Source organism: Psammomys obesus, unplaced genomic scaffold (genome assembly GCF_907164565.1).
Source record: "Psammomys obesus unplaced genomic scaffold, mPsaObe1.curated_primary_1811, whole genome shotgun sequence".
Taxonomy (NCBI): Eukaryota; Metazoa; Chordata; class Mammalia; order Rodentia; family Muridae; genus Psammomys; species Psammomys obesus.
In genome coordinates, this window is record NW_026586173.1 from 14,397,974 (window position 1) to 14,413,519 (window position 15,546).

General features: G+C 40.1%; 1 protein-coding gene across 1 annotated transcript in view; it reads right to left on the minus strand.

Moving 5' to 3' along the window:
- Positions 1-3,458: 3,458 nt before the first annotated feature.
- Positions 3,459-15,546, minus strand: part of LOC129672084 (zinc finger protein OZF-like) — a 19,577-nt gene continuing 7,489 nt past the window's right edge. Inside the window, exons 3-6 of the mRNA XM_055601319.1 lie at positions 15,365-15,491; positions 13,657-13,728; positions 10,219-10,301; positions 3,459-8,668 (exon numbers count right to left, since the gene is read on the minus strand). Coding sequence (XP_055457294.1) covers positions 7,358-8,668; positions 10,219-10,301; positions 13,657-13,728; positions 15,365-15,491 — 1,593 coding nt within the window. The 3' untranslated portion in view covers positions 3,459-7,357. The remainder of the gene's footprint in view (positions 8,669-10,218; positions 10,302-13,656; positions 13,729-15,364; positions 15,492-15,546) is intronic.

Genomic DNA, 15,546 nt, shown 5'->3' on the forward strand with positions numbered 1-15,546 from the left:
CTATCTATCTATCTATCTATCTATCTATCTATCTATCTATCTATCTAAGCAATGTCTCAATAAATCCTTGTTTTTCAGAGTCTCACTATGTAGGATGACCTGGAGCTTGTGATTGTCCTGCCTTACCTCCCCAAGTACCAAAATTATAGTTATGTGGCACAATGCAGAGCTCTGGATCCTTTCTCAGACATTAAAATGGGGATGTGCATACATACTACTACCTAATCAAGAAACTGAGGTAGATCAGTTTAGCCCAGGAGTTCGAGGGCATGTTGGCAAAAAGGAGACTGAACTCCTCCAATAAGTAGAAGTATACACACTTGGGGTTGGGACTGTAGCACAGTTGATAGAGTGCTTACTTAACATGCTTGAAACCCTGGTGGAGGCCAAAGGAGGATCAGAAGTTCAAGGTCATTCTCCATGGTACATGAGTTTGAGGATAGCCTGAGTTATATGTGAACCTGTCTCAAAAAAAACAAGGACAAAAACTTTGATCTTAGGTTCTAACAATCTCATTGTATTTGGGCATAATTTTCTTGATTTATCATGTTTTAGGTTCTTTAAAAAAATTTCCCCCATTGACATAGGGTCTCATTAGATAGGCCAGGCTAGCCAGAAAGTTAATCCTGCCTCATCCTCTTGGGTGCTGGGATTACAGGCACATACCATCACATTGGGCTCATTCTGGTTGTCTAAATCTTACGAAGACTATAGGTACTTGTTTGATCAGGCAGCTCACAAAACTGGATCAAGTATGGAAGGTTCTTTCATTTTTAAAATTACGTTTATTGGGGAAGGTGGTAGAGGTACATCATTGCCATTGCAATTCTTAATCATTATGTGGGTTCCAGGAACTTGGTCTTCCTGATTTGGCAGCAAGCATCTTTAACCACTAAGCCATTGGTTCTCAACCTGTGGGTCATGACCCCTTTGTGGGTGTTGAACCTTTCACAGGAATGGCACATCAGATATCCTGCCTATCAGATATTTGCATTATTATTCATAACAGTAACAAAATTAGTTATGAGGTAGCAATGAAAATAATCTTATGATTGGGGGTTCACCACAACATGGGAACTGTATTAAGAGGGTCACAGCATTAGGAAAGTTGAGACAAGTTTAATGAACATTCTGTGGGTTCTGGTTTTGATCTGAATTCTAACTTCAAAGACTTTTTTTGGGCAATATTTTGGAAGAGGAAAGGAACTAGTAGCAGGGGAGATGGGAGGATAAGACAAGGAAGTGAGAGCAAATATGAGCAAAGCATATGATGTACCTGTGTGAAAATATCCCCAGGAAACCCACTATTTTGTTATTATTATTTTTTTTTTTTTGCAGGGTGGGGGAGCACATATGTGGAAGTTAGAGGACTACTTGAGGATGTTGGTTCTCGCCTTCCACCATGTGGGTCTCAGAGACTGGACTCCGGTCAACAGGCTGCAAGGCAAACACCTTGACCTACTGAGCCACTTTGCTGTCCTGAAACCCCCTACTTTATATAATGATTACACACTTTTTATTTGTAGTCAACATGAGTGTGTATGTACACACATGTTAGAGACCAGAACAGGACAAGTTTGATGCTTTCTTCAATTACTCTGTACCTTCAATTCCTTGAGACAGAGTTTCTCACTGAAATGAAAGTTCCCCTGTAGGGTAGGCTGGAGCTCTCAGGATCCACCTGTCTCCACCCTAAGTGCTGGGGTTATAGGTGTGTGCAGCCATAACAACACTTCATACATGTGCTGAGATTCCAACTCAGGTAAGTATGCCTGCAGAATAAGCAATCTTGCCCACTAGGTCATCTCACAGCCACCACTACTTTTAGAAAATGCCTCGTCAGTGCCATTTGTGTCCCAACTTGAGGCTGGACTACATGAAAAGTGGTGTTCTCAGTGTCCAGTGTGTCTCACGATCATAAAACTACCTGGAGGTTGGGGACATGTAAATGACAGGGGGAGGCATGTCTTTCTCACTGGTCATTAAAACAACCCTCCCTTCCACTGCTTTTGTCAGAAATAGAGGTCCTATGGTAATTTTATGCCTATAGGGAGAAAAAGAAGATTAAACATGAATACTGTCAGCAGTAGACTAAGCATACAAAAACTGAAACTTCGTGCAAAGGTGTGGGTCCACTCCTGTAATCCCAGCTTTAGAAAGAGAAGGCAGGAGCCAGAGAGATCTGCAGTACATAAAGGCCTAGCACTTAGAAGCATGTACTACTCTTGCAAAGGACCCAAGTTCTGTTCTCAGCACCAACATTGGGTGGATTAAAACTGCTTGTAACTTCAGCTCCGCAGGATCTGACACCTCTGGCCTCTGTGGGCACCTTCACTCACCCACACACAGATAGCACACATACACATAATTAAAATTTGCTTTGGTTTTTTTTCAAGACAGGATCTCACTATGTAGCTCTAGCTATCCTAGAACTCACTATGTAAACCCAGCTGGCCTTGAACACACAGAACACAGAGATCTGTGGTTGCCTTTGCTTCCCAAGCGCTGGGATTAAAGGCATACACCATTATGCCTGGCCAAAGAAAAAAAATCTTAAAAAAAAAATATTTTTTTTTTAAATAAAAGTGGACTGGGCATTGTGGCACATGCCTTTAAACCCAGCACTTTAACCCCAGAGGCAGATTTTTGTGAGTTCATGGTCAGCCTGACTTACAAAATGAGTCCAGGACAGCCAGGGCTATAGAAACTCTGTCTCAAAAAACAACTACAAAACAAAAACAAAAACAGAAAAGAGAAAAAGAAAAATTAAAAAAAAGTAGAAGCAGGAGGATTACAAGTTCAATGTCATCCTTAGCTGTACAGTAAATTTTAGACCATCCTGGGGTATTGTCTCAAGAAAGAGCGCCTCAAACAAACAAAAACAACAAAACAAAGTGTAAAAGGCATTGCAACAGAACACATTTAAAGTTATCAAGAAAACTTCTGAAATCACAGAAATAGTTGGAAAAATCTAGAATGCCAAAGTTAAGAAATCTTGAAGATACCATCACATGCAAACTTGTACAGCCACATGAAATGAGTGTGGCAGTTCCTCAGAAAGCTGCGAATGGCTCTACCTCAAGACCTATCCATGCCACTCTTGGGCATATATCAGATGGACTCTATATGACACAAAGAGACACTTGCTCAACCATGTCCACTGCTGCTCTATCTGTAACAGCCAGAAACTGGAAACAATCTAGATGTCCTTCACAGAGGACTGTGATAAAGAAAATGTGGAGCCAGGCTTGGTGGTGCATACCTCCAGTCCCAGCACCCAGAAAGCCAGAGGCAGCTGGATCTCTATGAGTACAAATAGAGTCCAGGACAGCCAAGGCTACACAAAGAAACCCTGTCTTGAAAAAAGAAAAATCATAACATTTGAGGGTAAATGGATAGAACTAAAAAAAAAAAAAAAAAAAAAAAAAAAAAAAAAAAATCATCCTGAGGTAACCCAGACCCAAAAAGATAAATATGGGATGTATTCTCTTATAAATGGATATTATCCATTAAATGTAGACCCAGATAGATTAGGTATGGAGGAAGGAACTTGGGGGCAGGCACATGGATCTCCCTGGGAGAGGGAAATAGAATATAGATGGAGGAGGGGGGAACAACTGGAATGGGAGAATCAAACAGGGAGGGGGAGGGAAGAAGGGACTAAGGGAGGAAATGTGGGGAGGGACAGCTAAAACTCAGGGTGATTTGAAGAGTCATATAGAAACCTAATACAGTAGAAGCATCTTTTCTTTTTAAGATTTATTTTATTTATTATTTATACAGTATTCTGTCCACAGGTATGCCTGCAGGCCAGAAGAGGGCATCAGCTCTTATTATAGATGGTTGTGAGCCACCATGTGATTGCTGGGAATTGAACTCAGGACCTTTGGAAGAACAGTCAGTGCTCTTAACCTCTGAGCCATCTCTCCAGCCCCTAGAAGCTTCTTAAGATATATATTTTCATATATGTGAAAGAAATTTTAATGGAATCACCGAATAACTGAAGAGATAAAGCTCCAACCAGACATTTCTTGTCACAAAATAAAAGCTTAAGTTCAGAGAATGGTTTACATATAATTGAGTTGTTGGCCAAAGGGGCTTCATGGAAACCCCAGAACAACCCAAGCTATTGGCAAGGCTTTTGGTTGCTCTCCACAAACTGATGGTCAGGCCCTATTGCTGAAGACAACGCCTACATGACAGACAAGCTGAGCTGGCGCCTACCTAGAGCCTTTACCCCTACTGACTAGTGTTCGTGGTACTGAAAGATACTATGCATGCTAGCAAAGGAGAAAGGTAACCAACCACCACACAGCTATAAACCCTTCAGTCTACAGTGGTGACTTGTGGCAAGGTGCACTGGTGGCAGTAGCACAAAGCTGGTAGAAATAACCAACCAGTATCTGATTGGATTCAAGGCCTACTCCATGAGATGGAGCCTGTCCCCAGCACTGCTCAGATGGCCAAGAACACTAGATTAGATAGGCCATGAACTTGGGAGAAAACTAAATACTACCATCCAGCTAAAGGGATGTAGCAATAAAAATGACTCCTAACAACATTCTGCTGTACTTACAGATCAATGTCTTGCTTGGCCATCATCAGAGAAGCTCCCTTCTGTAGTGGATGGAAACAAACACAGAGACCCACAACTCTACAGTGTGCAGAGAGGGAGACACCTTGGAATACTCAGTCCTCAACAGGAGGTTTCCATCAAATTCCTCCCCTCAGGAGACTGAAGAAAACCAAGAAAATAAGAATGAGACACATATCAACCTACAGAGACTTCGGCGCCATGCACAGGGCCTGTGTGGGTCTAAGCCAGATGGGGTTTGTCCCAGTGGTTGGACAGGAAGTTGACACAAGCCCACATCTCTAATCCAGAAGCTATTTCCAACTGAAAACCTCTCCCAAAGGAAAAAATGAGTCTTCTCCAATGGAGTCTCACTGGGCATACAAACCACTCTAAGGGCAAGCTCTTTCTTTTCCTGTATGTTTATATTGAACCTTATTTTATTACTGCCTTTTCATTCTTTTTTCTTCTTCTTTTTTCTGAGACAGGGTTTCTCTGTGTAGCGTTGGCTGTCCTGGAACTCACTCTGTAGACCAGGCTGGTCTCAAACTCAGAGATCTGCCTGCCCCCGCCTCCCAAATGCTGGGATTAAAGGTGTGCAACACCACATCTATCTGCATAGCATGAGTTCCAGGGCAATTGGGACTATACAACGAAACCATATTATCAAAGAGGATGTGTGGAGCTAGGAATAGAGCTTATTGGTTGCCGATAAAAAGAGAAAGCAAAAACCAAACAACAAAAAACAAATGAAAAAAAAACACATAAAACAAAAACAAACCCTACAATTAAGAAGTAATTTTAAGATGTCTGAGTCTTAAATATCAATTAAAAACATAGAGGAGACCCCACGATGGGTCAGCATGAAAGGGTACTTGCTGCTAAACCTGATAACCCAAGTTTGATACCTGGAACTCATATGGTGGAAAAACTGTCTAGTGCAAGTTGTCTTCTGGTATGAACCATGCATGTGCAGCTTTCTACAAAAGAAAAATGTAATAGAGTGGCAGCTGTACCCAAGGCACAATATGTAAAACACCAACTATGAAGAAAGGGTTAATGAGTTTTCTGTGGGAAGTCATACTGGTGCTGGACTAAATGAAGATTCTTATGCACAATTTTGAATAATTCTAATGAGCAAGAGTATAGGTGATGTCTCTATTTCTCTTCAGTTTGATCTAGACTGATTTAGGGACAAGGCACATAAATGCTTAGTGAGTCCCAAAAAAAGAATAGAGTTTGGAACTCTAGATTGATTGTTTTTCTTTAAAAAAAAATATTTATGTGTCTACATGTCCACTTGCCTGTGGGCACCCAGAGACAAGAGGAAGTCTGATGTCTTGTAGCTTGAATACAAGCAGCTGCAAACATCTCAGTGTGAGTGCTGGGAACTAAACTTTGGCCCTGTGAAACAGCTGCAAGTGTTCTTAGCCACAAAGCAGTCTCTCTAGTCCCCCAGTTAATTGTTCTGAATATGAAAATTATGGGCCAGTGAGTCATCATCCAACTCAGTGAGTAAAGGTACTTGCCAAGCCATGCCTGACAACCTCAGTGTTATTCCTGGGACCCACACGGTGAAAGGAGTGAACAGATTCCTCTAAGTTTTCTTGATCTCCACATGTGCATTGGGACACATATGCCTATCCTACTTCCACTCTTTATATTAATAGAAAACCACCAAAATTTAAAATGATTATAAAAACATACCCCCAAGCATTCAAGTTGTTTGTAACCTTGAGGAATTACCAGAAACTGGGAGGGGTTGTATTATGATTTGTATCTGAAATGTTCCCCAAAAGTTCATGTACTTTAGTACTTGGGACCCTAGGGCTATAGTGTTCACAGTGTAGGATGGGAGACATATTTGGATCTTGAAGGCTCTGGCTTCATCAAATGACTGATGTATTTAGATTCATAGATTAATGTGTTTGTGGAAGGGACTTTGCTAATTTGCTTGTCTGCTTATTTATTTATTTACTTATTTATATGCCTTTTATCTAAAAGTTGTAAAAGAGGAACAAGGGCATTTTAACTGTATTATGAAACTTAGCTGCTGCAAGCTACTATAGGGTAGCATGTTTAACAGCACAATAAACCAACTAGAGAATCTACACTACACTAAAACAATGTTTATATTCCAAAAACTCCTCATATCACCAGTCACTACCCAGAAGTTGTAGCAACCAAGATAACCAAGATGAAATGGTGCTGCTTGAAGAGAAGAAAACGTCACTCTAGGAATATCAGGACAGATAACAAAAAATCCAAATAAACTATATCATCCAACAGGCCTTATTGCTGCCAGCAAACCACACTTCAGGGCACATGGACAAAATTTCCATATGGTTACTTTCTCTTGGATATGATTTATAATGTTTACTAAACACTGAGGATTAAGTTCATGTGACTTTCTAACATTCCTTACCTTCATAAAGTTTTCTCAACTGTTGGGACAAATGAATTAAAAATACTTAGCAGGACTATAACCTTCAGCACATCTCACGACAGTGTGTTCCCCTTCACTGTGAAGTCTCACATATTTAGTAAGTTCCTAGGAAATAATGAGCGCTTTAATATTTCTTTCCTTAAATTCATGGGACATCTTGAGTATGAGTTCCTTTCCTGTTTTCAAAGTAAGCTGTCATAATTGGGGGATGTTCCACAGTTCTAGTTTCTTAACAGTGTAAGTTCCAGGATGATGAAATCAAGGTGTGAGGGGTTAAGAATTTTTGGCGTTCCTCCGATGTGAAGTGCTTCTGTTCACCATGAGTTACCAGTGTACGGTTAGTAATCAAAATCCACCGTAGGCTTTCCTACATTCTCAGTGAAAGGTTTCTCTCTAGCATGGATTTTTACATGGTGAATGAGGTTAGAGGATGAAGTGAAGGTTTTCTCACATTCTGTGCACTCATAGGGTCTCTCGCCAGTGTGAGTTCGGATATGCTCAGTTCGGCTTGAGGAAGTAGTGAAATCTTTCCCACAATACTTACACTTATAGGGTTTTGTTCCAGTGTGAATACGGATGTGTTTAGTAAGGTATGAGAAATACTGAAAGGATTTTCCACATACATCACATTCAAATGGCTTTTCTACTGTGTGAGTTTTTAAATGGTCGTGTAGCAGATTGTACCTACGGTAGGCTTTCCCACATTCTTTACACTCATAGGGTTTGTCTCCAGTGTGAATGGTTAGATGCTTGCGTAAGTACGAGGAGTTGAGGAAGGCTTTCCCACATTCCTTACAGATACAAGGTCTCTCTCCACTGTGAGTTCTCAAGTGTCTGCGCAGGTATGAGGAAGCGTGGAAGACTTTCCCGCACTCACCACATATATGAGGCATCTCTCCACTGTGAGTTTTTCGTATGTGGTTATGTAGGTATGAGGAATTGAGGAAGGCTTTTCCACACTCCTTACATATGTAGGGTCTTTCTCCACTGTGAGTTCTTACATGTCTACGTAGATTTGAGTAAGAATGGAAGGCTTTTCCACAGTCTCCACATATATAGGGTCTCTCTCCACTGTGGGTTCTTCCTACATGGTTCCGAAGGTATGAGGAAGTGAGGAAGGCTCTCCCACATTCCTTACATATGTAGGGTCTCTCTCCACTGTGAATTCTTACATGCTGACTAAGGCGTGGGGAGGAAGCAAAGGCTTTCCCACACTCTTTGCATGCAAAGGGTTTCTCTGAAGCATGGGTTGATATATGTGTTATAAGGCCTGACCGCTTAGCAAAGGCTTTTCCACAATCCTTGCATTTATATGGTTTCTCTCCAGTATGAGTTCTAAAATGTTCCACTAGCCTTGAGTAGGTAGTGAAGGCTTTCCCACATTCCTTACATTCGTAGGGTTTTTCTCCAGTATGGCTTCGTAGGTGTCTGTTAAGATTTGAAGAACGTCCAAAGGCTTTTCCACAAATCTTACATGGATAAGTTTTTATGGTGTGTACTTGAACAGATGCATCATGATTTGAGTGAGTAAAATGTCCAGTGTTCCATGTACTATGGGTTTTCACATGTGTCTTGAAATATGAATGTTCACTGAAAATTTCTCCACATTGTATATAGTAACAGAGTTCTCGTGCACTATGGCTTCTGCCCTGTTGATAAAGGGATGAATTATGGTTAGAGAATTTTTCAGACTTATTAAAGGATTCCACTTATGTGATGACAGAAAAATGATGATTTTTGCTATACTGATTACATGTAAAACATAGAACCATCTAATCTTGGAAAGATGTTCCAGTATTTTGGCAGTTTTGTTTGTTTTTGAGACGGGTTTTACTATATAGCCATGGCTGGCCAAAGCTGTTTAGAGCAGGCTGGATTCAAACTCAGAGATCTACCTGCCTTTGCTTTCTTTATGCTGGGATTAAAAGCATGTGCCACCATACTTGACCCCTTGCCTCAGGGGGTTTTGTTTTGTTTTGTTTTTGTTTTTTTGAGACAGTGCCTCTCCATTACATAGCTCTGGCTGTCCTAGAACTCACTGTGTAGACCAGGTTGACCTCAAATTCACAGATCCATTTGCCTCTGCCTCCCAATTGCTTGGATTAAAGGTGTTCGACACCACGCCTGGCCTTGCTTCAGTATTTTAATGAAACTACTTTAAGGATCTCAGAAATGAGTAATATATATCCAGAACTGTATACTTAAAAGGACTCTATCACCTCAAGTTTTGACCTAAACTCTAAGACATTTCTCTTAATAGGATGGATATTACTTCTTTCATGTATTTATCATTTGTAGTGATCTATCTACAAAATTTCCAATCTTTCTTGAGTGTGGTAAATAGGAAGTTTCCTGAGGGGGGAAATGGGGGAAAAGAAGTTTCCTGGCTGTTCTTTCTCTCCTGTTGATAAATGGATGATAAAACTACATTTAACTTTTTTATAGCATGTTGAAGATTTCTGCCATATTTTCTTTCAAATTGAATGATACAACAATAGTTGTCATTTGATGTAAGCCCAAATCAACCATTAAGATATACCTAAAATTGCCTTAAATACTAGTATCTAGTTATACTTTTGGGGTTGTGTACTTGTGGGATCTCTTTCTCTTTAATTAGGCTAAGTGAGGTAGGCAGATCTCACTGAGTTTGAGGTCTTTCTGGTCTAGATAGTACCAGGCTAGCCAGGGCTACATAAGTAAGACAATGACTAAAAGAAATGAAATAAACAAATAAGATTACATTTATTTATTTCGGGGGAGAGAGTACACACAGCAGCGTGCATGTAGACATGAGGACTTGGCATCAAGAGTTTTTAACCACGGAGAAATCTTGAGCAAAGGAATCTTTTTTTTTTTTTTTTTTTTTTTTTTTTTCGTTCGAGACAGGGTTTCTCTGTGTAGCTTGGCTGTCCTGGACTAGCTTTGTGGACCAGGCTGGGCTTGAACTCACAGAAATTTGCCTGCCTCTGCCTCCTTGAGTGCTGGGATTAAGGGCACGTGCCATCATTCCTGGTGCAAACAGGTCACTTAAAGAATAGGCTTTGTGATAGGTTTTGGACACCCCAAAATTTATTATATTCAAAATACTTCTCAAATACACTGCTGTTCCCTCCTGGGTGCATGCCATTTGGTTTCCTATGATTGAGTTCACAATGGTCTGTGAACGAGGGAAATAACAAGTATCTCTGGTCAGTCTTACTGTTTGTACTCCACTGGAAGTCTGTCCCCTCAAAAAATCCTGATGCAGTGTTGGCTCTTTGGTGCCAAGTGGCATTTCCCATTCTGAAGATAAACAGAAAAATAAATTGTCAGTTACAGAGTTAAGAACCATAGGCTTTTTTGACTCTTTCACTGAACCTTGTTAGGAAGAAAGAAAAGTGTGATCATTTTGACAAGGTCAATAAATTGACTACACTAAGGATATGAGTTTTAAATGTTTTATTTCAAACCGACTTTTTAATATAATTTTTTTATTTATTACAATTTATCCACATTGTATCCCAGCTGTAACCCCACCCTTTCCCCCTCCCAATCCTGCCCTCCCTCTCTCCTTCATCTCCTCCCATGCCCCTTTCCCAGTCCACTGATAGTGGAGAACCTCCTCCCCTTCCATCTGACTCTAGACTATCAGGTCTCATCAGGACTGTCTTTCATAGTCTTTCTCTGTGGCCTGGTAAGACTGCTCCATCAGGGGGAGGTGATCAAAGAGCAGGCCAATCAATTCATGTCAGAGACAGTCCCTGTTCCCCTTACTAGGGAGCCCATTTGGAGACTAAGCTGCCACGGGCTACATCTGTGCAGGGGTTCTAGGTTATCTCCATGCATGGTCCTTGGTTGGAGTATCAAGTCTCAGAAAAGACATCTAGGCCCAGATTTTTTGGTTCTGTTGTTCCCTTTGTGGAGCTCCAGACCCTTCCAGGTCTTTCTATCTCCTCCTTCTTTCAAAGATTCCCTGCACTCTGCCCAAAGTTTGGCTATGAGTCTCAGCAGCTGCTTTAATACCCTGCTGGACAGAGTCTTTCAGAGGCCCTCTGTGGTAGGCTCCTGTCTTGTTCCTTATTTCCACCTTCTTCCAATGTCTATTCCATTTGCCTTTCTGAATGAGGATTAAGCATCTTACCCAGGGTCCTCCTCCTTGCTTAGCTTCTTTAGGTGTACAGATTTTAGCATGATTTTCCTATATTATACGTCTATTATCCACTTATAAGTGAGTATATACCATGTGTGCCTTTCTGCTTCTGGGATAGCTCACTCAGAATGATCTTTTCTAGTTCCCACCATTTGCCTGCAAATTTCATGCTTTCCTTGTTTTTAATTGCTGAGTAGTATTCCATTATGTAAATGCACCACAATTTCTGTATCCATTCCTCAATTGAGGGACATCTGGGTTGTTTCCAGATTCTGGCTGTTATAAATAAAGATGGCATGAACATGGTTGAGCAAATGTCCTTGTTGTATACTTGAGCATCTTTTGGATATATGCCTAGGAGTGGTATAGCTGGATCTTGAGGAAGCGCTATTCCTAATGTCTGAGAAAGCGCAAGATTGATTTTCAAAGTGTTTGTACAAGTTTACATTCCCACCAGCAATGGAGGAGGGTTCCCCTTTCTCCATATCCTCTCCAGCATGTGTTGTCACTTGAGTTCTTGATCCTAGCCATTCTGATGGGTGTAAGGTGAAATCTCCGGGTCCTTTTGACTTGCATTTCCCTGATGACTAAGGATGTTGAGCATTTCTTTAAGTGTTTCTCTGCCGTTCCATATTTCTCTATTGAGAATTCTCTGTTTAGCTCTGTACCCCATTTTCAATTGTATTACTTGATTTGTTGCTGTTTAATTTCTTGAGTTCTTTATATATTCTGGATATTAGCCCTCTGTCAGATAAAGGATTGGTGAAGATCCTTTCCCAATTTGTAGGCTGTTGTTTTGTTCTGACGACAGTGTCCTTTGCTTTACAGAAACTTTTCTGTTTTATGAGGTCCCATTTATTGATTGTTGATCTTAGAGCCTGTGCTGTTGGTGTTCTGTTTAGGAAGTTTTCTCCTGTTCCAATGAGCTCAAGGTTCTTCCCCACTTTTTCTTCTAACAGATTTAGTGTGGCTTGTTTTATGTTGAGGTCTTTGATCCACTTGGACTTTAGTTTTTTGAAGGGTAATTAAGTATGGATCTATTTGCATTTTTCTACATGTAGACATCCAGTTAGACCAGCATCATTTGTTGAAGATGCTATCTTTTTTCCATTTTATGGCATTAGCCTCTTTGTCAAAAATCAGGTGTCCATAAATGTATGGGTTTATTTCTGGGTCTTCTATTCAATTCCATTGATCCACCAGCCAGTTTCTATGCCAGTACCATGCATTTTTTATTACTGTTGCTCTATAGTACAGCTTGAGATCAGGGATGGAGATACCTCCAGATCTTTTATTGGGGAGGATTGTTTTAGTGATTCTGGGTTTCTTGTTATTCTGTAGGAAGTTGAGAATTTTTCTTTCATGATCTGTAAAGAATTGTGTTGGCAATTTGATGGGAATTGCATTGAATCTGTAGATTGCTTTTGGTAAGATGGCTATTTTTACTATGTTAATCCTGCTAAGTCATGAGCATGGGAGATCTTTCCATCTTCTGATATCTTCTTCTAATTCTTTCTTCAGAGACTGGAAGTTTTTTTTTCATACAAGTCTTTGACTTGCTTGGCTAGAATTACACCAATGTATTCTATGTCCTTTGTAGCTATTGTAAAGTGTGTTGTTTCCCTAATGTCTTTCTCAGCCCATTTGTCTTCTGTGTAAGGGAGGGTTTTTTTTTTTTTTTTTTTTTGAGTTAATTTTGTATCCAGCCACTTTTTTGTATCCAAATTCATAATTTGTAGGAGCTCCCTGGTAGAATTTTTGGGGTCACTCACGAATGCTATCATATCATCTGCAAATAATGATACTTTGACTTCTTCCTTTCCAAACTGAATCCCCTTGATCTCCTTTATTTGTCTTATTGCTCTAGCAAGGACTTCAAGTACTATGTTGAAGAGATATAGAGAGAGTGGGCAGCCTTGCCTTGTCCCTGATTTCAGTGGTATTGATTTAAGTTTCTCTCTGTTTAGTTTTATGTTGGCTATAGGCTTGCTGTATATTGTCTTTACTATGTTTAGGTATGTGCCTTGTATCACTGATCTCTCCAGGACTTTAAACATGAATGGATGTTGATTTTTGTCAAATGCTTTTTCAGCATTTAAGGAGATTATCATGTTTTTTTTTTTCAGTTTATTTATATGGTGGATTACACTGATGGATTTCCGATATTGAACAACCCGTGCATACCTGGGATGAAGTCTACTTGGCCATAGTGGATGATATCTTTGATGTGTTCTTGGATTCTCAAACCGACTCTTTGAAAATTAAAACTCATGGTGAGCAAGGGCTGAAAGGTAGCAAAGATCTGAACAAATATACAACAGATAATAAACATGAAACACAATAAGTCATTTTGTAAAATTACAGGGAAGCCTGAGAAGGCAAAAAGTAAGAGTCTAAGAAGTAGAGGACTTCATATCTTTTCAAGTACAAGCCCACACTTTGACCATCAAGTGCATCTTAAAAACATTAAACATTCTAATTTGGAACATACTCTTCACAAACACTTACCTTGGAGATCTTCTCTGTGTAAATCCTCTTCTTCCAACCAGGAGATCAGACTGGGTTTGATGACCTCACATCCTTACACATGGCAAAGTGCATTCATGGAGAAGGTTCATGAAAAAGAGTATAAAACGAAGTATAATTCAGGAGCTGTTTTGTTGTTGTTGTTGTTGTTCTGCTTTGTTTTACTTTGTTTCTAAGACAGGACATTACTATGTAGTCATCGCTATCCTGAATCAGTATGTAGACCAGGCTGGCCTCAGACTCACCAAAAGTTGCCTGTCTGCCTCATGAGTGCTTTGAGTAAAGGTATGTGCCCCATAACAGGTCATAAAGCTGTGCTTCTAATGAAAGCAGGGCAACTGTTTCAGAGATGTTAAGCAAATACTGCCTGTTTTGTTCCGTATTACTACTGAACTGAGACACTCTAATTAATGATTATATACACTATTAGAAAACACTAATACTTCATGTCAAATAAAAAGTAAAGTAAAACAAAGATAATTTTACTTTCAAACAGAAGGCTACATAGCATCAAATTCATCTGGGTTAAACTTATATTACTCTGAAGTTTTGATTCAGTATGTCAAAGAAAGAGAATGACTATATTTCTATATTCCTCTCTCTCTCTCTCTCTCTCTTTCTCTCAGTTCTGGGAACCAAACACAGGGACTTACATAGAACACCCAGCTACATCCCAACTCAATAAATTTAATTTTTAAAATTTAATTTATTTATTTTGAGATAGGGTCTCACTATGTAACTCTCGCTGTCCTAGAACTCACTATGTAGAACAGGCTGGCCTTAAATTCACAAAGACACGTCTGCCTCTACCTCCCAAGTGCTGGGATTAGAGCTATGCACCACCATGCCCAGTCAATAATTTATGTTTCTAAGAGGGTGACTGGCATCCATCTAATACAGCATGTCGTGAACCACCACAGAAAATTAAAATGCATAACAGCCCCTACTTATTCATGATTTTGCTGTCTGTGGTTAACTACATATTAGCTCCCTGTCCTGAAATTTTTTAATATAAATTTCTATATAAAATTGCACACCCTTTTGAGCTGCATTATAGACTCTCACACTGTTCCTCTGCTCTGCCTTGGATGCAAGCCACCTGCAGTTGCCACCTATTCGTTAGCCATTTAGCACCTTTCTAACAGAGCAGCTTGCTTGCTGTAATTCAGCATAGCTTGCCAGGCAGGGTGGCACAAACCTTTAATCCCAGTACTTGCACTTGGGAAGCTGAAGCAAGTGGATTTCTGTGACTTCAAGGCCAGCTTGATTTACACAAAAGAGTTCCAGTTCAGCCATGGCTATATAGTGAGACCCTGACTCAAAACAAAACAAAAACAAAACCACAACAGTGTGCTCATGTAGCCCTCATTTTTTATTTACTTATATTTTGTTTTCCAAAATATAAATAAATAAAACTCCAGTCTGTGAAATCCTGAAAAAGGATTTCAGGCAAGTTTTGTTGCAACTCAAAATGTTATGACTGTCAATATAGTTAGGTTCTATCTACAGCGTTAGGCATCCACTGGAAATCTTGAATCTCTTGACTCTCTCACAGACAGGTTATTAGGTAGTATAAAGGTGGGATTAGGACAAGCTCTGTGTGTCTTACTTTCCATTATATTTTGATCCCTCAGCACACCAGGATCTACCATCCCTCTCCCCAAGCCATGAGGATTGGTGGCAGTCTCACCTGCTGAGGCCAGGTTCTGGTAGTTCTCCAGCATCACCTCTCTGTAGAGGTCTCTGTGAGCCTGATCCAATAAAATCCATTCTTCTTGGGTGAAGTCCACAGCCACATCATCAAAAGTTACCGAGACCTAAATTACACACACACACACACACACACACACACACACACACACACACACACAC